Source organism: Rousettus aegyptiacus, unplaced genomic scaffold (assembly GCF_014176215.1).
Source record: "Rousettus aegyptiacus isolate mRouAeg1 unplaced genomic scaffold, mRouAeg1.p scaffold_m13_p_7, whole genome shotgun sequence".
Classification (NCBI taxonomy): Eukaryota; Metazoa; Chordata; class Mammalia; order Chiroptera; family Pteropodidae; genus Rousettus; species Rousettus aegyptiacus.
Window position 1 is genome coordinate 75467295 of NW_023416310.1, and position 25276 is coordinate 75492570.

The 25276-nt window shown below is 40.0% G+C and overlaps 1 protein-coding gene across 2 annotated transcripts; it reads right to left on the reverse strand.

Annotated features, from left to right (window-relative positions):
- Positions 1 to 285: 285 nt before the first annotated feature.
- On the reverse strand, positions 286 to 14028 carry NPM1 (nucleophosmin 1). Of its 2 annotated transcripts, XM_016145084.2 has the most exons (11): positions 13735 to 13905; positions 11611 to 11690; positions 10908 to 11027; positions 10531 to 10624; positions 10104 to 10210; positions 9946 to 10013; positions 6743 to 6800; positions 6315 to 6398; positions 5517 to 5618; positions 3379 to 3453; positions 286 to 642 (listed from the first exon to the last, which is right to left on the reverse strand). In XM_016145084.2, the coding sequence occupies exons 1-11, from the start codon at positions 13790 to 13792 to the stop codon at positions 604 to 606; spliced, it is 885 nt and encodes a 294-aa protein (XP_016000570.1). In that variant the 5' UTR covers positions 13793 to 13905; the 3' UTR covers positions 286 to 603. The 2 variants fall into 2 exon arrangements, with proteins under 2 accessions (XP_016000570.1, XP_016000571.1); XM_016145085.2 differs by lacking the exons at positions 286 to 642; positions 3379 to 3453 and adding an exon at positions 4146 to 4492 and having other exon boundaries at positions 13735 to 14028.
- Between the last annotated feature and the right edge of the window lie 11248 nt (positions 14029 to 25276).

The following is a 25276-nucleotide window of genomic DNA, read 5'->3' on the forward strand; positions in this document are numbered from 1 at the left end:
TTTAACATGGCAGGTTTTCCTTCAGGAGTGAAAAGGCTAGGACGGGTGGGTAGCAGGTCTGAAGGACACTTGGAAACACGTCTGCGTGGTTATAATTATTAACTATTAAGCACTAGACCCTCACAACGCAAAACAGATTGGTTAGCTCTGAGGAACACGACCATATGGAGGGCAAGGGCAGGGACCGTTTCTCACGAGAGTCTGGGATGCCATGACACCTTTGACTATGTACATTTATTTTTGACAAAGTATAAAGAGAGTAAATAATATAAAGAGAAACAGTGCTACTTTATTAAAATACTGAGTTTATTTCACATGTATATTTTTGTCTCCCCACCATTTCCATTTGTCTGACCACCACTACTACTATGTCCTATCATAACATTCCATACATACTTAAAACCAAGCAAAGGGTGGAGTTCCATCTTTAAAAACTAAACAGGCATTTTGGACAACACATTCTTGGCAATGGAACCTGGACAACATTTATCAGACACGGTAGGGAAAGTTCTCACTCTGCATTATAAAAAGGACAGCCAGATATCAACTGTTACAGAAATGAAATAAGACGGAAAATTTTAACAAACTGTTTAAACTATTTTCTTAAAGAGACTTCCTCCACTGCCAGAGATCTTGAATCGCCTGGAAAAAAAGAAAAAGTGTGGTTAAAGAACCACAACACTTTTCAGACACCAATAAATTAAACCACGTCTCTTTGTACAGTTCAACCTATCCATTTTTCATTCTACCACCAAAAAGGTTCACTCTAGATAATTAAGAACTGATTTCAACGAAATTTATATTCAGACCTAATTTTAAATACCTCAGTGCAGATGTAAAATCACATGATTCTCTGTAAGCGAAGCCATAAATTACAATACACTTAATAGCTTTGATATCTTTAGTTGAAGGACAGAGACCCGTTAGGCCAATGTTGCCTCAACGTCAGCTGCTTTAGGGCCACCCCACTTAGCAAATAAAAATTCAGAACACAGTTAAATATATTTCTAAATCTGATTGAAGCACATACTAAAAAAATACCTTTATCTGACTCTACAGCTCTCCCGTTACATTGCTTTAATGACATCTCCCTGGTGATGTGGGATCAACAGCTCCTTGTTCTGCAGAATTTGTTTAGAAATTCCTTACAGTGTGCTCCATTTACGTTCCAACTGCTCCTACATGCTCACATCAAAATTATTTCATTTTGTCCAATGAACATTCAATGAGAACATGCTCAGCATTAGCATTATGAGATAGTATACTGAACATGTTCAGCCATGTTAATTACTCAAAACTTGTTTCTTATCTAGTTTGCTAAAGCACTTTTTTCTCCCATGACTTAAACTTGGTTTTTCATTCCTGAAATCACCTGTTTGACCAAAAAGGGCACCACGTCCAATTCCTATGTCCTTCTTCAACATGACTCTACTTGTTCTCACGCTGGGTGTTTAGTAACATCCATGTAAAAGAACCAAATGCTCCAAGTGATCAAAGGTCACGTTTCAGATGGCAGTCGTGGTTAAGTGCAGTATTATCTACTTCGAGCTGGCAGGTATTTTCCCGTTCCTAACAGTCTCTTTTATTAAGAACAGAGTTGTTTGTCAACTCTTTAGTGTCAACAAATTCCTTTAAAACAATGGAGTACTTCACTGAATTCGCTCCTTTCTTAAAAATGCTGAAAAGAACAATTTCATGACACTCCAACATTAAAGGAAAGATCAGGACAGCAAACACCTACAGAATCAATTACAATTTGCTTTAATTTTTATACACACTGTTTGCATGTTTACACATTCACCAAAATTTATATCTGTAGTCATTCCACAAAATGCAGTATATTTTTTTCAACTCTCAATTCAAGAGTTTCGGCAAAAAACTCGCTATTTCTCAAGTCCATCTGGAAGGCATTTTACTAGCCAAATCCTAAGCAACTCTTTCACAAGAAAAACTGCACAAGCAATGGGAAAATTTTTTATAGTGATTACTTGCATCTGTAGCTATGCCATAAAAACGTGAGGCATTTTAGTTTTGATAATCTCTGTAATAGTAAATTGAGCTATTACGTTTCTTATTATTGCAGAAATTTCATCCTGGCACTTGAAAATATATTTTCAGTTTTGGAGTCAAAATATACTTCTGTTGGCAACAAATTCAGTCATTTCAGCTGCAAGACGAATGTAATGATGTGTGGAAGGCCTTTGCAACTTGGCTATTACCTTTACCTTCACCTGAATTTTTATCAAGGTTATTTTACTTCTTTTTTTTTTTGGTATTAATTGAAGAATTCACTTATCTCATGCTTACCTGTTACAACGTGCTGGTTTATATCTATTTTCAACATTGAATTAACAACTACACACGGCAGTTTCAAAAAGACTTTTGTTAAATAAATGTCAACTGTTCAAAAAATTCAGAATTTTTACTTGCATTCTAGGGTTCACATATATACAAACACCTGAATGACTAAAAGAATCTAAAAGACTGAATCTGATCATCACATGGCCACCACCATGTCAATCAAGGCTGAACTCACATCAACCCTAAACAGCGCTGAACCACGAAAAGGGCTCCAAACCTGAAAAAAAATAGTGCTGCCAATCAAGTAATTTAAGTACTAAATAAAAAATGTACATATATTGTGGCAGAAAAGTAGTTATAACTGACAAATCTTAATTTATTTTAAAAAAGCAGAATACAGGAGACCCTTAAAGAGTCCTGACAAAAACAATTAAAACTCAGGGTATATCCTGTGTATACATGACGCCCAGCAACCCTACATAACTGCTTTTACATTTTCCTTTAAGACCTGAGTCAATAACTGTTAAGACAGTAAAAATACATGCATAAATGTCCTACAGGCAAAATCTCTCCACCATGTTAAGAAATACAAAATCTAAGAGTTGCTTCAAGTTGAAATATTGATTACTACTACAACGTGGCTTCTTGCCTCCAGATTTTACACTTTAGGTTGATTTCAGCAAAATGTGCTTCCCATAAGACCTATGGAGAAAATGGTTTTCCTCTGCCAACTCACAAGAAAGCTTAAGACCAGAATGCCCCGAGCAGCCAAATGGAGCAGCAAGGAAAACCACAGCTCATTCCCTTAGCCAGCACAGTACCAAAAGTAAAACTGAGTTCAGCAACCAAGAGGTAATTTACCAACTATATAAAAGCTGGGGAAAATGTACTAAAAAAGTTATCTTCTCAGTCTCTGCCAACTAAATTCTTTAAGAGTTTCCATGTATTTAATCTGAAGTATTGTCTGTGGTTAGAAACCTTTTAAAAGAAGCCAACACTTAAAAGAGACTAAAAGAAGAATCATAATAAATCAATAAAAAATGTAGACTTGGTCATGTCTTGAGAAAACTTAATTACCTCCTGGTCAGTCATCCGGAAGCAATTCTTCACGTAATTGACAAACTTGGCTTCCACTTTGGGAAGAGAACCACCCTATTCAAACAAAAGCAGAAGGTTAAGTATAGAAAGTTATTATGAAATTCCTCACACGGATCATCGGTTTATTTCTTGTCTCTTCTTTAAAAATACTGAATCTCTTTTAGGCCCAGGAAAACCTGCTGGGCAACTATGAGGACCTAGCACTCTCATCCTGATAGATTTTGTGTCAGACTCTCCCTTACCTCTCTATAATCCCTTCTGAGTACTATATACACAAGTGACCAAAACTGTTAAAAACCACTTTAATACTAAGAATCCAGGTCGAACACCATGCTACCCGAGAAGTCAATTCAGGGGGTATTATGAATGGGTGGGAAATTAAGTTTAGTACAATTCACTAACCTCTAGTTTGGCATTTCCTTCAATTATGCACATAGGGAAACCATAACAGCATTAGCAAATTATTTTCAAAGCATTATAATTATGAAAATGTTCATATTTATCACTACTTTTGAATTAATGTATTAAGTATATATCACTTTTATTTCCTATTTTGATAACTAAATTTTAATATCCCTTGTAACCTCAGTAGTTTATGCATTTTTAAAAAGATCGACTTTTCAGGAGTGTCAAAGGGACCATGGCATGAAATACTTTAGGGATCAGGTATGGTATATGGTAATTGCCTCTATCATCTAGAAAATACACCTCACTATAATTTCCAGTTTAAATTATTGTCACATACATTCTTATTTGATTCATTCAATTATTTATTAAGCAGCTAGGGAGACACAAAGGTGATTGAAACACGATCAAAGTGAGGCAAATGCACAAGTAGAAAGCAAAGTATAAGGTTCACTGAATCACAGCAGTCAAAAGAAAGTGCTTTGGGAAATCAGGAGTGAGACTGCTTCCAGTCTGGAAGAGGGGCATGGGCGGGTGGCAAAATCAGGAAAGGGGATTGAGATTAAAATAGAAGACTTCAGTCTGGATTGTTGATGATACTCAGTATGGACTATATTTGTCTCTCCTTTTTCTCTCTCCCCATCTTTGAGCTTAATTTACCAGTAGTGCCCAGGATTGTTCAATGCGCCTGCAATTAAACCAAGGAGATAGGACCATATTAAAACGTGGGGGAGGGGCATCTAAAAGGTCATTTTAGCACTGTATGGAAGGGATAAAAATAAAGCAGCGATACCAGGAAGGCTAAAAGGTTTACAGCAGTACAAAAGCAAAATCAAGAAATGCATTCTGGCTCTATGTTATTTTTCCAATGGTCTCATTAATGCACAAGAAAAGAAAATCTACTGAAGCCACGTCACGTAGAACCTAGGGAGTACAGGATAATGTGGGGAAAGGAGACAGCAACTTTCCCCACCATCCCACATTTACTTTCAATAACTAAGCTCTAAAAGTATTATATTCATAGGATTAAAGCTTCAATCAAATGCTTCAGGCATTTAAACCAATTATTCCACTTTCCAAGTCATGAAAACTAAGTTTAGTCCCCCCGTTTGATAATTAACAAAATGACAACGAATCCTCTTCTCACATTCCCTCTAAGACAAAAGACTAAATAGAAGCCTACCAAGTCACCCTAAAATTCAAGAAATGAAATGTATTGACTCAAGACACCTTGGTATAAAAGGCAAATAGAAATGACTCAATTTGTTGGAATATATTTTTTGACTAGAGTCAGTCATGAGGACTTATTTTTTAAAACTTTAACACCAAGCAGCCAGTGTCTGCTTTTCCAGCTGTTTGCAATTTCATATAAGAATCACACGCCCTCTGCTGGTTCTGTAGCATCTTACACCAGAAGAGCAGGCAAAGGGAAGTGTTCTCATTGATCTCATTTTAACATGTAAGGTCAGACTGTACCTTACAACCAAAGGAATCTGAATCTTTTATAATGGAAAATAAAGCTTGTATAACTTCAAATATGCAAAATAATCACCAGAGAGATTATAAATAAATACAACTCATAAACCACTTTTGGAAAAAAAATTCTCACCACAAAAGAGGTAGGTATATTAAAGAGAAAAACAGAAACAGTGCTGTTCCAAACCCTAGGAAGGCATACTTATCTGGTTTCTTAAAAATGATAATTTACTCACTTTTTCTATACTTGCTTGCATTTTTGCTTTAATGTCTTCTACAGAACTAGGTCCTTTTGGTGTTTTAGGAGTTTTTTCCTGTTTTTTAAAGGATTCTTGACCCTGAAAAAAGTTAAATTTCAAAAGGCTGTTAAAATACAGCTCTTAATTAAGACCGATCCTATCCTAGATTTCCCCAATGAAATTATTCTTACAACTCTTCCTTGTAAAAACAAGTGTAGAACCAGAGACGAGTTGCTATTATAAATTATGTCTGAACAAGTATTCTTTAAATTATACCTTAAGAAGGGAACAGGCATAGTTTGAATCTGCACTTCCATTCAACACCAGGTCAGTTCTACACTTAAAAGGATACCATCAAAAATGAAAACCAGAAGGCACCTATGAAGCAAAGCCATTACCGCTTCATGCCTGAGGCCCATCCCAGAGCATTTAAATGATAAGCTCAGAGCCCCGGTATTGGGGGTTCTTTTAATCTCCCTGATTCTAACATGCAGCTAAGGTTGAGAAACTGCACTATGCAATATATACCTTTCAACAAGCAAGACCTCTTACAGGAGAACCCCATTTATACTTATCACAAGTCCTTCTGTTGGCTTTCCCCCTACTAGAAAACCAGCAACCATAAATATGGCAATGACTATCAACGAGCACATTTCAGATCTTTAAAGACACCAATCGCAGGTGCTCTCCAAAAGCGGATTAAATTCCAAACAGACCAGACTCTTCCATCGACTTTTTAACTTTTCTAACCAGTTCACTGAAGCCTATATTTGTGTGTATGTTGCCACCACTTACTTTTGATCTTGGTGTTGTTGGTTTTGAGTCTTTTCCATTCTGATTTGATTTTTGTGCATTTTTGGCTGGAGTATCTCGTACAGACTATAATTAGAAATTAATCTTAATCAATGCACAGAGACATATCAGTGCAAATAAAACAACCCCAAACCATGTTAAGAAAAAAGCAGTCAGGCTAAGATGAACCATTCATTTTGACAAAAATTTGAAAATGGCTAACAAAGGACAACAAAATAAATTGTTCCTCACTATCAGAAAAGTTTCCCAGACAGCCCTACTCAGGACCAATTTAAGTATGAGATCATCATTTCTTCCCCAAGCCAGTTTTCGTCAACTACAAAACAAGGGACTAACAACAAAAAGAATTTCCACCACTTTCTGTTAATAGCTATTTCTGACAACCTTGTAGCATTGTATATCCGACTTACTTTCTTTACTGGAGCTTTTTCTTCAGCTTCCTCATCATCAAAATCATCATCATCATCACTACAAATGAAGTAAAGCCATTATTACTGATATAACACACTCAAACATAAAAAGCCCATCTAGGTATTGGTGGAACCTACATGTTTAGTCTATCAAGACATTGAGAACTTTCAAAGACTTTGGAGGGGTTGACGAAAGAATCAGAAGTAGGATCTTGAAGAGATATTTGCACATTTCATATTCACTGCACTATTATTCACAATTGCCAAGAGGGAGAAGCAACAACAGTTCAACAACAGTTAAATGGATAAAGAAAATGCCATATGGATACCGGTATTTGACTTAGAGGAAATCCTGTTACATGCTGGACATGGATGAACCTCAAAGACATTATGCTAAGTGACACAAGACAATCACGAAAAGACAAATACTGTTATTATGTAATCAAACTTTATAAAAACTGAAAAGTAAACTGGTGGTTGCCAGGGGCTAGGGAGAAGTGGAAATGAGTTTTTCTTCAATGAGTATACTCTTATTATTACTAGATGAGAGTTTAGAGATGTTATATAACCATGTGAATATGGTTAGCAATACTGAACTGTACACTTAAAGGTTAAGATAGTAAATTTTTTACAACTAAAAAAAAAAAAAAAACAAAAAAACAAAAAAAAACCAAACAAACCCCAAAGCAATCAAAAAACAATCTTGAAAAAGAGAACAAAGTTGGAGAATTCATACTTAGTGATTTCCAACAGAAATCTAGTGCCAAGACCAAAGGGAAAAGAAGTCTTTAACAAATGATGCTGAGACAACTTGATACCCACATGCAAAAGAAGAAGTTGGCCCCTATCTCATACCATACACAGAAATTATTTCAAGACGGATCAAAGATCTAAATATGAAGAGCTAAAACTGTAACTTTTAGAAGATTTGGCAGTGTTTTCTTAGGTCTGACAGCAATAGCCAAGCAACAAATGAAACTGGACTTCATGAAAATTAAAAACTGCAAAGGACACCACACCAAGAGTGGAAAGACAACTCACCAAATGGAAGTTATTTGCAAATCTTATCTGATAAGATTGTTTCCAAAATATCTAAAATTTTCTTACAATAATAATAAATCACTGGTACATTCTACAACATGGATAAATCTTAAAAAACACTGGTGAAAGAAACTAGTCACAAAGAAGCATATATTATAAGATTCCATTCATATAAAATATCCCAAATAGGCAAATATATAAAAATCCAACCACTGGAGAAGAACACGGGGGGGGGGGGGGGTTGTATTAGCAAACAGAGAAACTGATTCACATTTTAATTGCTTCACAAACTGATTATATACTGGCCAAAATGTTTCTTTTCCATATTACATATTCTCTAAATATAAAACAGGAGTCAATTTCTTTCATTGACATGTGATCAAAGAAACACTATCTTTCCAACACTAGAATAAAATTTGTTAACTACAGCAGGTATGTAGTATACATAAAGCCACATATGAATAGTCCTTTAGTCAATTTTGACATAAAAATCCAATCCCCGTGTATGCTTCCCAATACTAAAAACAGTAATCGTTTCTATAAAACCAGTATCATAAACAACTCTATTAGGATATTTACTTCCTAATACAATAGGGAAAAGAGCTTTTTTTTAATTGAAAGAACCATGCATAATAAGATTATAAATTTAAATATGCTACACGCATGGTCTTCAAGCTTTTCTTGCTTTCATTAAACAGCAAGACACTAACTTCACACCATACCCTTTCCATCCAAAACAGAACCCATCAATTTCCCTTTTATCTTGTCGATTAGATTAGAAGTCTTCTGGGACTATGGCTTAGATTTCCACATAGTAGTATTTATGTCAACTAAAAAACCTTGAAGTGTCTCTTTACATTTTCATTGCAACCTAACCAGTGGCATTTCCTAAGACTTGTTATCCTCAAGGCAACCACATTAACTGTTCCTATGTATTTATCTGACTACTCTTTCTTCTCTTACATGAAAACGTATTGATGGAAACCTTAGAACATCTGTACAACATGGAAGACAAGACCACTACCTTGCACAAGCAGAGACAAGATAGCAATCAGGTCCTACTCTAGAGCCTCCCTGGAAAGGACTGTCTCCAAAGTCTGTGACGTTGTGCTATTGGACATTCATTTGTAAACCTATGCAAAAGTAACTTGAAAACCCCAAAGATTAAATAAACTAGTCTAATTAAGCACCATATATCATCCAGGTTTTTTTCATGTCCTAAGCCCATTTCCCATTCCTCTCTTGGTGTTTTTTAAAATTCTTAGTAATCGCAAATATTCTTAAAGTTTTAAGTCAAACTCAACATTGAGTTTATAAGTTTGACAGAATTTTTTAAGCATTTAACTCTCAGCCTTTTCCTACTTTCTACCTTATTGTCAGGCTCAAAGGGCTTTTTAAAGAATTACCAGCTTGGCCAGTTGAGGTTACTGAAAACCTAACTTCCAGACTTCAACTATATGAATCAACTTGAGAACTCTGGGACAGTGTTGACTGTCAATTAAAAGTTCAATGTATTTGAAGTTACTGATACTGTTACATATAGGAAAGACCAATTATAAATAGTATTTTATTCCACGGTATACATTACATTTAACTATTTACCAAAGCCTGACCTTAATATAACACATTGAATCTTGTTTCTGATCAAGTTTTAAATTTTCCATGAAAATCCTGTTCTTTTGGAATCTTATTTTCTCAATAAAGACCGGAGAACTATGGACCAAAGTCCTTTGTATGTGTGTGTGTATGTGGGGAGGGGGAAGGAATCTTTAAATGACAACTTACAATATGAATATAGCTAGAGCTACTCAGATTCTCTTTCCACTCAATCCATTTATCATTAACTGTTCAACATAAAATACACCAGACTTGTTTGCATACATACTGTAATGTGTCCACTGTAATCTTCCCCAGGAAAAAGGTACCTAGCCACACACATTTGGGAAATGCTGTATACTCTTTGCTTCCAAAAATTTGCAATGCACTACAGTATTGTAATGGCTCGCAGTTCCAATAATATCCTTTAAATTAATTTAACCCAAACCGACACCCAGACTATTTACCCTTTAATTAAAACTATTACTTAATTCCTCAGGATCACTTGGTAATTTTCATAACCCTCCCATACAACTATATCAAGTTTCTAAGCAGATACTACTTACTCTTCATCATCATCATCGTCGTCATCATCGTCATCGTCATCTTCATCAGCAGCAAGTTTTACTTTTTTCTTAAACAAACAAACAAACCCCTCGTGAGCAAGTGCTGATCCTAATCACCAAACGCTAGAATAAGGCACCTGTATAAATTACATCTATACCTGTGGAACCTTGCTACCGCCTCCAGGGGCAGAACGCTTTCCAGATATACTAAGGAGTTTCACATCCTCCTCCTCTTCATCTTCTGACTCTGCATCTTCCTCCACAGCTAAAATAAATTCTTTATTAGCCGCTACTAAAACTCAACCAAGAACTCATAAATTCTAAGGGGCGTTAATACACAGTAATGGGCATTTAAGAATAGATTTTACTAAATAAAAAAACAGAAAACAGGGAACAAAAATTTTTAAAAGGGGGGAGCTAACACTCATTACTAAGTTTTAAATGCAAAACACCAGTTATAAATCACTTGATGTCTATTTGACCTATTATAAAGACAGTAGTACTATAAGCGGCCTTTATAAAGTCCAAATTGGGAACAAAGTAACTGCATTAAAGGGAAAAGCATATTACATTACAATAACATACCTACTAAGTGTTGTCCACTAATATGCACAGGCCCTGAACCACATTTCAACCGTAAGACCACTGGTGGTGTTATTTCAAAGCCCCCAAGAGAAACCTAAAAAGAAAAAACTTTTAAATCACTAAATGTAGGAATAAAATTAAATGTTTGATATAAAACTTCCTCATAACCTGTTTGTGGAAAAGGTAAACCCATAAGCCAAATGAACAAACCAATGAACCCATTTTCCTGCCTAATAAGCAGCAGCCACCATGTTCAAAAGTTGATCACTCAAGTCCAGTGAAAGATGAAGCTAATTCCCCTATCTCCCAAATGACATCCACCTTAATTTAAGAGAATTAGACCTTGACATAAAATCCTTAGCTTAAAGTGCCCTTACCGTTGGCTGAACAGACATTTTCAAGGTTGCCAGTGTTACTTTAATTGGACTGCCTTCATAATTCATTGCCTCTGCTTCAACGATGTGCAATTCATCCTTTGCACCAGCTCCTAAACTGACCTGTCAACACAACAGTACTTTAACTTAAGTTCCTGATATTTTGCAATCCCCTCAAAGTTCTTGTTAAAAACAAACAAGCAAGAAAACACACAACAAAAATACGAAACTATAAACTTCGCCATTACCACTGATGAAAAACTGATTTTTACATAATGCCATCAAGTTTTATGTGACCTTGCCCATCAATTTCTCATGTCCAGTGCATTTGAACAAATGCATAAAAATGCATTTAATGACAGTTGTACATGTGATCACCTATCCACAGCATGGACCACCTACAAACTGAACAACAGGCTAGTAGTCTCTGCAGGGGACAAAAAGATGTATCACTCTCCTAAAGGGCTTTATTATATAATTGAAATATATAAACATGGAAAGTTAACAGTAACATGACTGGACTTTTACCTGATTGCCAAAGGAGTGGTTAAAGATGCCAAGTTTTTATCACAGGTATTTAGAAAATCAAGTATATACAACACTTATAAAAACACTACTATAAAAATTAAATATATAGCCACATGAACAGGAGCTAAGGGGCTGAAATCAAGAAAGGTTAAGTAGTTTAGTTGAAAAGTTTAAGTACCGTTCTTAAAGATAATTGGTGCTCATTTTCATCATTATCCACCTTGAAGTGATAATCTTTGTCAGCCTTTAGTTCACAACCTGTAAAAGAAGAAAAAGCAACTATAAGAAAAATAATATTGAAACTTCAGTGTGAGTAACCAAAAAAGTCAACTTGTGAACTACTTACTATTCTTGCTACTAGAACGCAAGGTATCCTCATCTCTTCCTGGATTTCTTAAACACAAATGTCTAAACAATCAAATAGTATCTATACAGGGATTTAAAAATTCCACTTTCCCATTATATTCTTTCATTCTCAATTACGCCATTATCATCCTAAGGTAGAAGGCAGCTCAAAGATTTAGTAGACCTGGAACCAAAACAAGTATCTGAAACCAAATCTGATATACAACATTGATAAAATCCCACTATTTAAAAAAAAAGGCTGAATTACCTAAATTCCCAGGAAAAGCAATGAGAATAACTACACAAACATCCACATGATCAGCTTGTATTCTAACAGAAAAACTACAAATGTAAAAGAACTAACTTAAGGGATCACATTTCATCTTTGAATAGAAATGATGTACATTAAATTGTGTTCAGAAATCATGCTTAAGGCAAGAATAGACATATCCTAGGGATATTTCCAATATAAAGGTTAACGAAAATATCTTAATAGAAATCGATCAGAAATTCATCATTCAAAATGGCTAGGAATAAAAAGCCTTAATTAACAAGGCATGCCAACCCGCATTCCTTAAGTAAACTTATATAGTCGGAATAAAAGTTTTATTAATTTAAATGATTCCACTTCATTGCAACCTAATAGTTACTGGTACATAGATGTTTAAATGTTATTGCACAATTAACAAACCTCAGCATGCTTTTTAAAGGAGCAATATAAATTTGGGGAAGGATCTGCAGTTACTTCATAGCCTGACACAAAGAAATGGCTTCAACAATTAAGTTCACTGATTCAAAACCAAAGCAGGTCTCTCCTTAGTACCGTACTGTAGTGTCCTGGGGGGAGAGGGATCCCAAAACCTTGGTATAGTATTTCAACAATATTAAGTCTTGTTGACCCAAACTGAACCTCCTCACGCTTCTCATCTCTGATAAGGAATAAAACAATTTGCTACATGCAGCACAGAAGGTTTCCTCCAATGACCTCACTCCAAAAAATAAAAAAAAAAAATTCGTCTATGATGCACCAGCTCTGAAGGTAAGAATCTTGGTTTAGATCTAATTTTTATTTACCTACAAGTGCAACCTGCGTTATCACTTCAGTTCTCTGAGCAGCAGTACGGATATCTGCAAAGTGGGTTAACTCCATCTCCCGCAGGGAGATGGAAAAAGGGCTCTATAAATGAGAACTACCATCACAGATGTTAAGCTCTGAACAAAGACCTCCAGGATCCTGGCGCCACCAGCCACTTAGCCACTTCACCCAATAGTTCCCGCCCAACAACCCAATTAAGGCCTAGGATCCCAGGCTCGGGGGGTGACAAGACACCGGTGAGCCCCGGATGTTGCGCCCACACCCCCTCCTTCCCGCAAACACGTGGCAACCACGTGCTCGCGGCCTCCTCACGCCGGGCCGCGCCTCCCATCCCCCTGTAACTCGCCGAGGCACCGGGCTGTCGGGGTCCTGGAGCTCCCGACTCCCGAGGGCTGGAGGACAACGCCAGGCTCTTCCTTATCCTCTCCTCCAGAAAGGGGGCCCCCGTGCCCCACACACTGTGAGCCCGCACAACCAACCTGGGGGCCCAGCATCAAAAACAGCGGCCCGGAATCAGGAGCCTACCAACTCACACCCACCCGGAAAAAAAAATGCCTGGAGCTGCACCGTGCGGCCCAAGAGACGCCAAAACTCAGCCCGTCGGTTCCCCGTTGCCTCAAGCCCTAGGCCTAGGACCGCTCACGCCCCTGGCTTCAGGCCGCCTCCTCTTCCCATACCGTCGTCCTGCCAGCCCTCCATCTCTTCGACTGCGGGGTCCCGGCAGCCCGGTGCCCACTCCCCCAGGCCTCCAATCTGCCTCGCTTTCTTTACCAGCCCAGGCCTCAGCGGGGTTCCCGCCCCCCCACCGCACAGCCACCAGGCCCTGCTCGGCCTTGGACCAACGCCCCCTCCAGCACTTACCGAAAAGATAGTTCTGGGGCCTCAGGGGGCTCATGTCCATGTCCATCGAATCTTCCATGGGGTGGTGGCGCGCACTTAGGTGGGAGAGAAGGCGGACGGAAATAAACGACTACTGTTCGGCAGAACAGCCGCGCAGGACGGAATCACACCAGGGAAAGGACGCGGGCTCCCTGCGCACATATATAGCACTCCGAAGATCTCGCGAGAGCTCCCGAAGTCTCGTCACTGCGCGCGTGCTCGGGAGCCCCCCTCCCCGGACGGTAGCACTGCCGCGCAAGCGCTCTTCAACCGCACTCCTTCCCACCTCGCCCCCCACCTCCTCCAGGTGCTTCGCGGGCTCCCGCCGAGCACGCGCGCTAGTATGCCAGCCCTCCCCCTCCGCCGCCGCCGCGGCCTGTGCGCATGCGTGCTGCCTCCTAGTAGCGCGCCCCCCCACCACCACTTCCAAGCCTTCCACGTCCTCTCCGGCTCTGGCGCGCTGGCCGGGCGCCAGGAGCCTGCGCAGCCCACCCTGCAAGATGGCGATGCCAGCCCTTAGCTGTGTTCGGAACGCAGAACGAGCCGGCTTTGCGCCACAGGGCAGCTCCATTCACCTTTCCCCATCCCCTGATGCCTCGCAGGCCTCCAAACAGGCATAACCACTTCAGGATTGCTGACTTGCCTGAAGGCCTGGACTCTGAGTTCATTGTTTCCCCCAAGTGAAAGCTTCAGGTGCCAGAGACAGAGGTCTGAGGGACTGTTCCTCGTGGTGGAGAAAAGATGTAGCCGCTGGCCGAACTTATTCAGCTGTATTTTAATGAGGAATCATCTCTGTCTTTGGAATCCCTAACCTTTATGTCATTTTGGAGGCCAAAAGAGGACTGAGCGTCTTCCTTATGAGCAGGACAGGAACAAGGGCTGGGTGATTTCAACAGACAAGGTTTTTTAAATGGTTGGATATCCATAATATGTATCCGCGTAAGGTCCCGAGAGGCAGCTGTGACTATCTGCAGACAGGGAAACGGGTTGAGGGAAGTAAAGTAGCCCAAACACGAAGTGACGAGACGGTTCTCTAGCTCCAGGTCCACTTCTGAAATCCTTGTGAAAGAGCCGAGAGGGTTAAATGTGGGTCCACTCTCTTAGGCAATTCTCTTCTTAATCTTTAACATTCCTAGGAATGTTCTGACCTGTAAAGAAAGCATATGACTTGTAAGAGAGGCATGAACCTTAGACATTTTGGCGTGAGCCTGGACTTTAGCATTCTAAACAAGCTACATCTTGATAAACTGAAGACCCCACAGTCCCTGGGCACTGGTGAATTTTGAGGATCCTCCTAATTATCATTTTTACATCAACAGATCACAATAAATTTAATAAGTACTATGGAGAATTAAGAATAGTGACAGGTATGTCCCTATCCCCTTTTTTCCAAACACGATCTAGTCCGAAAGCTAAACTGTAATATACATGAACCAATTGTTAATTAATAGAGTTGAAACCCTAAATTTGGAGAAATCAACGCAACCAATATGTGAATGGGGCTAAGGTGTTCCCCACCCCCGAGTGAAGAAGAGTCTTTACCGGCCTTGTGCTTGGATCTTCTGAGATACAAAGTATGACCGATTGCTGGAGAAAAAGCTGTCATTCAGAAGGATATCTCTATAAAGGAACTGAGGAAAGGAAGGGGAGGACTGTGGCTGAGGGGGATTTGGGGAATTTAGAATGAGAAAAATCTCAAGAGGAACTACAAGAAAGTGGAGGAGAAGGGGTTAATGTTCTTATATATATAAATAACATTTATATATATAAGAACACGTTATATATAAATAACATTTGTTTTTTTAACATATTAAGCACCTAGTCTAGATAGGATTTCATGGAATCAAAGGGTTAAAATCACTTGTTACATTCTTCCGATTTACACATGTAATGAATACTTATTATCTTTTTAATAAGTTTAACTTATTTAGTCTGACACAAAATAAAAGTGTACCTCCTTCCATATTTCCATTCCTGTCTCCATCCCTATCCCATAGATTGTCCTTCCAGATTATCTATACATACATAAGTAGACTGACACAGTATCTTTGTACATGTATCCATATGGATGTCTAAAAGTAGTTTCATCAACATTTTCTAAGACATGGACTTGCACAGTAAAAGGGAAGATATGTACTTACAATGTGCATATAAATTGATCTTTTGATTGTTTATATAAATAGGGTCATATTTTATATATCACTGTCTTAGTCTGTTTGGGCTGCTATACCAAAATATCACAGACTGGGTAGCTTATAAACAACAGAAATTTATTTCCTACAATTCTGGAGGCTGGGAGTCCAAGGTCAGGGGTGCCAGTGTGGTTGGGTGAGGGCTGTCTTCCAGGTTGCAGACTTCTGGTTGTGTCCTGTAGCACCCTCAGATGGTAGAAGGGGCTCGGGATCTCTATGGGCTCTCTTTTTATAAGAACTCTAATCCTACTCATGAGGGCTCTATCCCAATGCCCTAAGCACCTCCCAAAGGCCCCACCTGCTAATACTATCACCTTTAGGGGTTAGGATTTCAATAAATGAATTTTAAGGAGGACACATTTGAATCATAGCAATTGTTCTGCAATCTCTCCTTCTCATTTCATGTTGCTTAACTTATGTTTCTGTAATACTATATAGAGGCCCCCTGTCTTCTTTTTAGGGGCTGCATTATAGCCTATAGAATGAACATATATACTAATTTTTTAAATTTATAGATTTTATTTAGTTATTTATTTGTTAACACATTTTGTGATGGAAATTTCCAAAAGTACGAAAATAGAATATTGTGATAAACAGCCATACACCAATCACCCAGTTTCAACAATTATCAACATAGAGCTAAACTTGAGTCACAGATAACTCTAGATCTGTGTGTGTGTGTGTGTATGAGTGTGAGTGTGTGCACGCCTCTCTCCTCTCCAGTCCTCTGCCCAGCAAACGCTAGCCACTTTGGCCTCTCCAAACTCCCAATTCTGTCTCCTCAACTCAGGGAAACCCCTGGGCTCCAATTGCATTCCCCCTCCCTTTGCTGTGGCTTGGAAACTTTCTCCAGGGACTCAGCGGGCAATCATTTGTTTCATCTCCCTCAAGCATTATTGCCCTGTGATTCTTGTCGGCAAGTCTTCAACATGGTTATTCCATATATTTTGTCAATTCTTCAGTTGTTTAAAATGGAAGTTTAAATCCAGTCTCTATAAATCCATCTCGGTCAAAAACAGAAGCTTAAAACCATGTCTTTAAAAATACATGTATATATGTATATTATATGTATATGTATATATGTGCGTGTGTGTATATATATGTATGTATGTATATATATATTACATTCCCAGTACTTATTTAGTAACCGGAAGTTTGTACTTTTTCACCGCCCTCACCTGTTTCGCCCCACCCCCACTCTCTGGTTCAGCCTAGAATGAGGTGAGGAAGTGGACCATCCATGCATAACTTACTAAGAGGTAGCTAAACCAGCCCTGTGGACTACCGGCCATCACATATCTCCAGACTAGAGAAAAGCAACCACGAGAATCATTGAGGAGAGGGGAGAGTTCTTTGAAAGGAGTTGCTGGGCCAGAAGAGAGGACTCTACCCTCACCTCAAGCCAAGCCAGGGCGTTCCAATAGCCACAGGGCCACCACAGATTGGAGCAAAGGGTGTTGAGAGAGTTCTGGAAAACGTAACCTGTGTCCCCTGGAGTTTAGGTAGGGCCAGAAACTGCTGCCTGGCTCTCACCTGGAAAAGTCTGAGACGGCAAAGCACAGAGAGCTTTGGTGGGCTCAGCCTGTGCTTCCAGAATTTGGCACATGCAGAAGTAGCCAGAACAGAAGTCGTAAAAGGACCTCATCAAGAGGATCTCGCCTTCTAGAGCGAGAATGCACAGGATGATGGGTTTTTTTTTTCGCATTTCAATAAATTACAAGAGTAGTATGAAGAATTTTAGTATATCTTTTACCCAGATTCCTCAAATGTTAACATAACCACGTAACCACAATATAATTTTCAAAGCTAAGGAATTAACACTGATACAACACTATCTATCATTTAATCCACAGACCTTACTTCGAATCTCACCAACTAACATTCCTTTTCTGGTCCAGGGTCTAATGCAGGATCACACTGTGCTCTCACGTCTCCTTCGCCTCCTTGAACCTGGAACCGTTTCTCAGCCCTTCGTCTCCTATGACCCTGACAATGTGTAAAGATAACTGGCTGGTTATCTTGTAGAATAGCCTTCATTTGGGGTTTGGTCTCCTCACGATTAAATTTGAGTAATGCGCTTTGTTAAAAATACCGCAGAAGCGATGCTGTGTCCTTCTGAGCGCATTAAATCAGGAAGCACATGATGTCTGTCCCACGTCTGATGAGGTTCACTTTGATCACTTGATTAAGGTGATGACTGCCAGGTTTCTTCATTACAAAGTCAACACTTTTCACCTTTGTAATTAATAAACATCCTCTGGGAAGATCTTTGAGGCTAAGTCAATAACCCATTTCTCATGGTGTTTGACCCACTCATTTTACCTCCCATTCATGATTCTGACCTAAAAGTTATTACTGTAGCGTTTGCCAAATGCTGATTTTCAATTTCCATTTACTAGTTGGAATTCTCCTGTAAAGAAGAAATGTGTCCTTCTCATCTCTGTATGTATGTATGTATGTATGTATTTATTTATTTATTTATTTATATCAACAAGAATCTTATTTTATTCTGTGGGTCATAATCCATTACTCTTAGTATTTACTTTCCTGCTCAAATTTTGCCACCTTTGACCATCGGAGCACCTTCAAATGTGGTCCCATGCCCTTTTGACTTATTCCATCCTTCATGCGTGCGTGCGTGTGTGTGTATGTGTGTGCAGTGTGTGTGTGTGCAGTTGGCCCTTTCCTGTTTCACAGTCATCTTGTACTTTCTCTGCTCCAGTCGCTTTAATATTTGTGCTCGATTTTTTTTTCCTTGGCCTTAAAGCATATGGTCAAAATATTTTTTTCCAAAGTTGCTTAGGTTATTTCCGCCATCACCTCTAGTATGGTCATGTTGCTCATTCGTCATATGTGGCTGGTAACTATTTTAATCTCTGTATTAATTTTCAAGGGCTGCTCTAACAAAGTACCAAGGGATACTTAACACTGGGGGCTTCAACAACAGACATTCACTGTCTCACGGTTCTGAAGGCCGGAAGTCTGAGATGAAGGTATTGGCAGGGTTGGATGCTTAGCTCTTAGAAGCATCATCCTGGCTTCTCCCTTTATCGTCACATGACATTCTACCTGTGTGCATGTGCATGTCTACATCCGAATTTCTGCCTTTTGATAAGGACATCAGTTGTGTTGGGTTAGGAGCCCACCTATTCAAGTATGACCTTATTTTAGATTAACTAGTTACATCTGCAACAACCTTATTTCCAAATAAGTTCACGTTCTGAAGTTCTGGGGCCTAAGACTTATTACATTTGAATTTTGAAAGGACACAATTCAACCCATAAGGCTCCCCATTTTGCAGATTTCAAAATAAGATTAAAAAGGTTATAAGTAACTTCCCCCAAATCCATGGCTAGTAAAAGGAAGAGACAGATCTCCGTCTGCCTTGTAGGCCATGCACTTATCTCTCTGCTATTGGGCTGCCAAAGATAATCATTGCCTAACAAACTATGCTTTCCACTTAGGGCATGGGACCATTTGACTCAGCACATACTTCTCTCCCATGTTCAACCATTAGAAACGAAGAAAGGTAATTTCATACAAATGCATATGGCAGGGATTTATCAGTACTCACCGCCTCTCCCTCACCCTCCTCCAACGTTCCCAGTCCACCTGCGCAAAGAAGATTTTGACATTCTTCTTTGAATTCAGAAATGTACTTCCCATTATGTCGCTTGGGCATTATCTTAAGAGACTTAATGAAGGTTTGGATCGCTGTCCTTTATATAGTTTGTTGAACTGTATTGCATTAAAAAAGGCATCATACAAGGACTGTGCGATATAAAACTGGATCTAGGGATTATCCTAAACTGCCATCTTCCTTTCTACTCTTCTATTACCAGATATTTTAAATCCATCCTTTTGCCATGTCCTTGCTTGAGACGTCTACTTTTAGAGAGGAGGGGGCTGTTCAATGAGAGAAAATGTAAGGACCACCATAGGTGGGGGTGACGATTAAGTGACAGATGTTGTACTATGGGTTTCAAGATGTGCTTGGACGGCTTCTTTCAAGATGGAGAATATTTCCTGCAGTTGAGGCTTAAGCTAGTTAGAAAAAGGGACTTTCCTTTCGTTGACCTCCACCGTAAAACCACGGCCACGTTTTACTGTATTTACACGACTGTCTTTCTCGTAGAGAGTTTGCCAAAGGCAAGGAACTGATTTTATTTTGGATGCTTCCCTAATCCATGAACTCCAATAAAGGAAAGAAGGAAGGAAAGAAGGAAGGAAGGAAAAAAGGAAGGGAGGAAGGAAGAGCCAGGAAATACAACCGCCTCTACATTATGATTGTACTAAAGCACCTCACGCTATTTGAATCCTCTATCTGTTTTCCCGTCTGATAATTTTTTCCGTTTTTTTTTTTTTCTGGCCTACCGTATTATAATAATTAGAAGAATCAATAATAACATCCACAAGCTAACCCCTTTTCAAGAATATTGCCTCTTTAAAAATTTATATTCTTTCAGGGAGGGTGGTACAGTAGAGGGAGCAGAGAAGATGATAGTGTCCTTAGAAACTACCCTCAATTTTTTATGAGGGATTATTCAAACAGATAATGAGAATTGAGTCACTGAAGTTTGGGAGCCATGAGACGTCGACATGTATGATGAGAGTAGAAGGTGTGACAGATGGGCTTCTTCCAACCCAGAGACAAGAATTCGTGTAAGAGTGACTGATTAGGAGGCGCGCCCAGAAAAAGCAGGCGGGGTGTGGGGAAGGGAGACTACAGGAAAGGAATGAAGCCCAGCAAGTGACACTGTAGACAAGACTTGCACAGTCCTGACGGGGGCGAGGAAGCCGGGGCTAGTTACACCTCCACGGCCTTCGGCGACTGGTGAAGGGCTGGCGGAGTAAGAATCGTAAATCCCCAAGCTCTTCTGGCCCTTCGTGCCACAGGCCTGAGGGCAGCGCCTTTGAGAAAGATGCCTGTGCTGCCTCTTGGGAGAAAAAGCACACGGGGAGCTCGTGCACCCCAAATGGTAGAGGAAACTGAGAGGATATGGGGACAATGCGGATAACTCACCCTAGCCTTGTGCCGCACGTTAGGTTCACGCCAGTGATTCTCCAAGAGGGTGGGCCCGCAGGGTCTCCAGCCAAAGAGACGGATGAGAGGAAAGAGACTGACTGAGCCACAGAGCAAGTGCTTTGGTAGTCGGTTCTGCAGTGTTGATGCGAGAATGTCCGGCCTATAGAAAACTTTTATCAGAGTTCATCTGAGACAAAAATTTCAGGACGTGCCCGGACACAAAATCTCAACGGATTGAGAAGATGCTCCCGAGGACGGCAGTTTGGCGGTTCATTTTATACGTTTAGAATCAAAGGAGAGAACGTGAGGAAGATGCCCGAAATCCACTGGCGGTAGATTAAGGAGGCGGGCGAAGGCAAAGCGGGGACATCTCCACGGTGACTAGAAAGCAACAGGGAGCCGCACATGCCTCTCTCACGCTGGCGGGTGCAGGACAGTTAAGAGCAAACGTTTACGACGTGGAGAGATGGAGCCCCGTGGAACAGGATAACGGTGGGGTTCTGTGGTCTCGTGCTCTGTGCTTGCAGCTGTGCCTTCGAGGGGTCTAGAAAAGAAAAAATTATTCTGACATTTCAAAACTTTGTCATTCCAGATGCACAAGAACAATGGACAGAGCTCACTTAACGTAAAGATTGACGTTTGCTAAGGAGGTTATGGGCCTGGGACGTGATTTACCCCCCATGACCTGCCCCGTTAGGAATTTGTGATCAACTCATCCTGTGTGGTGATACTAGCAATGTGCTCATAATAAGAAATTTGGTCAATAAAACTCGGTATTATGAGGCATAAGCCATAATTCTGCTGCTTCTGCTAGTGAGCACGGTCATAGAGGCATTGGAAGTTTTCACGGCATTTGCCGTGGAAGATCCAGGGTTCGATTCCAGTTTCATGGGGGGCTGAGAGACATCCATTTTGACAGCATAAAGCGTGACGAAGGCACTGTGAACCCAGAGCCTGCAAATGCGATGACAACTTTCGAATTCCCGGCTTCCCGATGTGGGTCCCTTGGTGAGCCAGTCCTGCAGTCCTGCAGCGTGGTTCTGTAATTCATTCCCGGAAGCTCAGTCAGCTCTTCCAAACCTTCTAATAATTTCTTCGTAAGTGGTAACAAATCTCCTGCTTCCAGCTAGAGTAGCTTCTGCTATCTGCAATGGAAACTTGGCCCACACAGCTGGTACTACTCAGCGTCGGTGAGGGTTCGAGAAAACTGATCGGAATATAAATCAATGTGATCATTATGATGCTGCTTGCGTCTTTAGAGTTATTGCCTTTTGATCCCTGGTATTTACTTCTAGACATGTGTCCCAAGGAAATAATCAGAGATGCACTCTAAGGGTTGGTAATACATATAGACAATGATGTTACTTGGCAGTTGTTAAAAAAAAAGTTTCAAACCATAGCAAATGACATGGGGAAATAGTCACGATGTCATGCCAAAGGAAAAAGGCAGTCTACATATATACATATTTTAGTATTGCGAGTGAAATGACATGATGCTTCAGCAAAAAAAATAAAAAGAAAGAAAGAAAAGAAAGAAATAGCAGTGGAGAGGAAACACGATTGGCAAAATGATGATTATTGACGCCAGGTGTTGGGGACGTAGAGCTTCATTGTAGCTTTCTTTCTTTATGTATACTTGAGAATTTCCATAACATGAAGTTCTGAAAGTTTAAAAGAAAAACGAAACATAAAATTAAATCGAATGAATAGCATATGCCCAGTTTTATTATGACATAAATATACATATACATAAAAGGGAGACTAAAAACTGTCCAGATGAAAAGGCCAGTGGCATCCAGGGGTTTACGGGGCGGGAGGGATGAATAGACAGAGGACTTTTAGGGCAGTGAGACTCTTCTGTATGATGCTGTACTGGTGGATACAGGACATTATACATTTGTCAAACCCGTAGGTTCGTGGAACACCAAGAGTGAACCTTAATGTAAACCGAGTGATAATGGTGTCAGTCTAGTTTCATTGATTGTAAGAAATGTCCCACCCTGGAAGAGGATATTGATAATAAAAGAAGCTGAGCATGTGTGGGGGCTGAGGGCATATGGGAAATCTCTGTATTTCCCGTTCAATTTTGTCATGAACCTAAAACTGCTATAAAAAATTACTCCATTTAAAAAGAGAAATCAAAATGTTAATAGAAGTTATCTCAGAGTCGTGGGATTGGTCTGATATTAGTTTTTGCAATTCTCTGCGCGTGAACAGAGTATATATTATTAAATATGTATTAAATCAAACTAGCCCACATAATTTAGAAAATATTTTGATTTATGAGTATGCCAAATTTTGATTAGCAAGTTTAACTGATCAGTGGTCAAAGGGGCCACACGAGGATCTCCCAGAACAAGGAAAGTCACCCTCAGTAAGGGACACTAGTAAGACTCCACACATCATGGCACAGATGAGCCACATGAAGGCGTGAAACACATCACGAGATGGCCTGTAAACAGACCGATGGCTTCAGTGGCAATCCGGGTCCATTACAAGGAACTATATAACAGGTGTCCAGTTTCAAAGAGGAAGGAAGGAATGTGATTATAATTTAGAAACCTAAAACCAGATCCTTTGTTCCCTGACTGATGGAAACTGTGGAATCCAAAGGGATCCCCTCCTGCCTACATAAGGGAAAGCCAGCAAAATATAACATAGCCCCACGTAGGGCTACCTGCCCAGAAACAACATGATGACGTTATTTTCATTTTCATAGATGCTTTCCTATTTTTCATGGTAAATTAATACCTTGAAATTCTGCTTCCTATATCTGCTTCCTTAGTCATTCAATTATTTATTCAGCAGGTATTTATGAAGGGCCTACTAAGTGCCAGGCGAGGGAGAGAGAGAAATCGCAGCCAACTCCTCGGTTCTGCGGCTGAGCGACACAGTGAGTAGGGGTCCGTGAACAGAGATGAGAAGATCTGCAGGTTGGCCGTGTGTTGGGCTGGGAGTGGTAAATCAGGAGGCCTGCTTTAGAAGCGCGAAATGTGAAATGCCCATTAGGAGTTGAGGCAGATGAACGCGGGGAGTCCCTGAGCTGCGGGGAGAGGACAGGGACAGACGGAGAATTCCTGGGAGTTAATTCAGTCGGGGCACATTGGTTCCCAGAGCCTGCTTGGATTTGGGGTCATGGTCAATATTCACCTCCCGAACACTTAGGGCTAAGGATCTGACCCTGACCTGTGACGACCCTTCCCTGTGGAGTGCGGGTCCCTCTCCTGGCCCAGTTCCGCTCTCCCGGTGAGTGAGAAGAGTGATAAACTTAGAGAGTAACAGCAGGGGGCGCTGGGAAACCAAACCGCTCGCGAAGCCCGGTAAAGGTGGTATGACGCCACGCTGGGTCACTTTCAGCTCTTAGCATATTAAAATAATGGAGAAGGGGTCTGTGCCACATCTTGGCTTGTAGCCTAAAACAAATCAGGCTCTGTAATATTTTACCTTGAACTAGCCCTGAATTTGTCCTGCAATGCAAGTAATACAATTAGCGAATATGAAAGAACAAATCGATGATTTACACGATGTGGTGAATGATCTTCTAAGACTTCTTTAAATTCACAGTGATTAGCAAAGAGCTGGCATTTCAGGAAGGATCTGTTTTATGGCTGACTACACGCAGAGTAAAATTCTGACCGAGGGTTCTCCCAGCGAGAGCTACAAATAGATAGAATGTGGACACTAATGGCAGTCCACGTGCTTGTCCACAAGTGATATTAGCAAGTTTTCCCTCCCCATCAGGTGTGAAGTAGTTCTAAAGATAAAGGTTACTTCTAGAGCTTAAAGGCACAAACCAAAGGAAAACAAAGAACAAAATAGAAAATGTGTGCGATTCGAGATTTAAAAATAAATTTATTTCTTCATTCGTTTTACAGCTTTGTGTAGGATTAAATGAGGCAGCCTGCTCGTATCTGCGGAACACCGCGGAGCCTGACACACAGCAGGCACTCGATAAATGCTAGTTCTTTTCTTCCTTTGCTCCTTTGTTGAATTCTCTTCTCAATTTACTTCTTATAAAAACATTGTGTTTCCCACATAGATTAGTAACATTAAATATCATTCTCTATTATTGATTTGGGATGTTAAGAATGCAAAAGATACAGTGTGGGGGCTCCCGGCAGTTAGAAAGCAAATTCACAACTGAGAAATCGCTCAGTGGGTTTGTTGTTGTTGTTGCTGCTTGTTTCTGATAATGTGCAATTACAGAAATTTACAAAGATCCTTTTAAGCGGGCAATGTCCTGCTTTCAGAGTCAGTTTGTTCAGGCATAGATCAACTCAGAGACTGACTGTCGCCTTGCTATTGA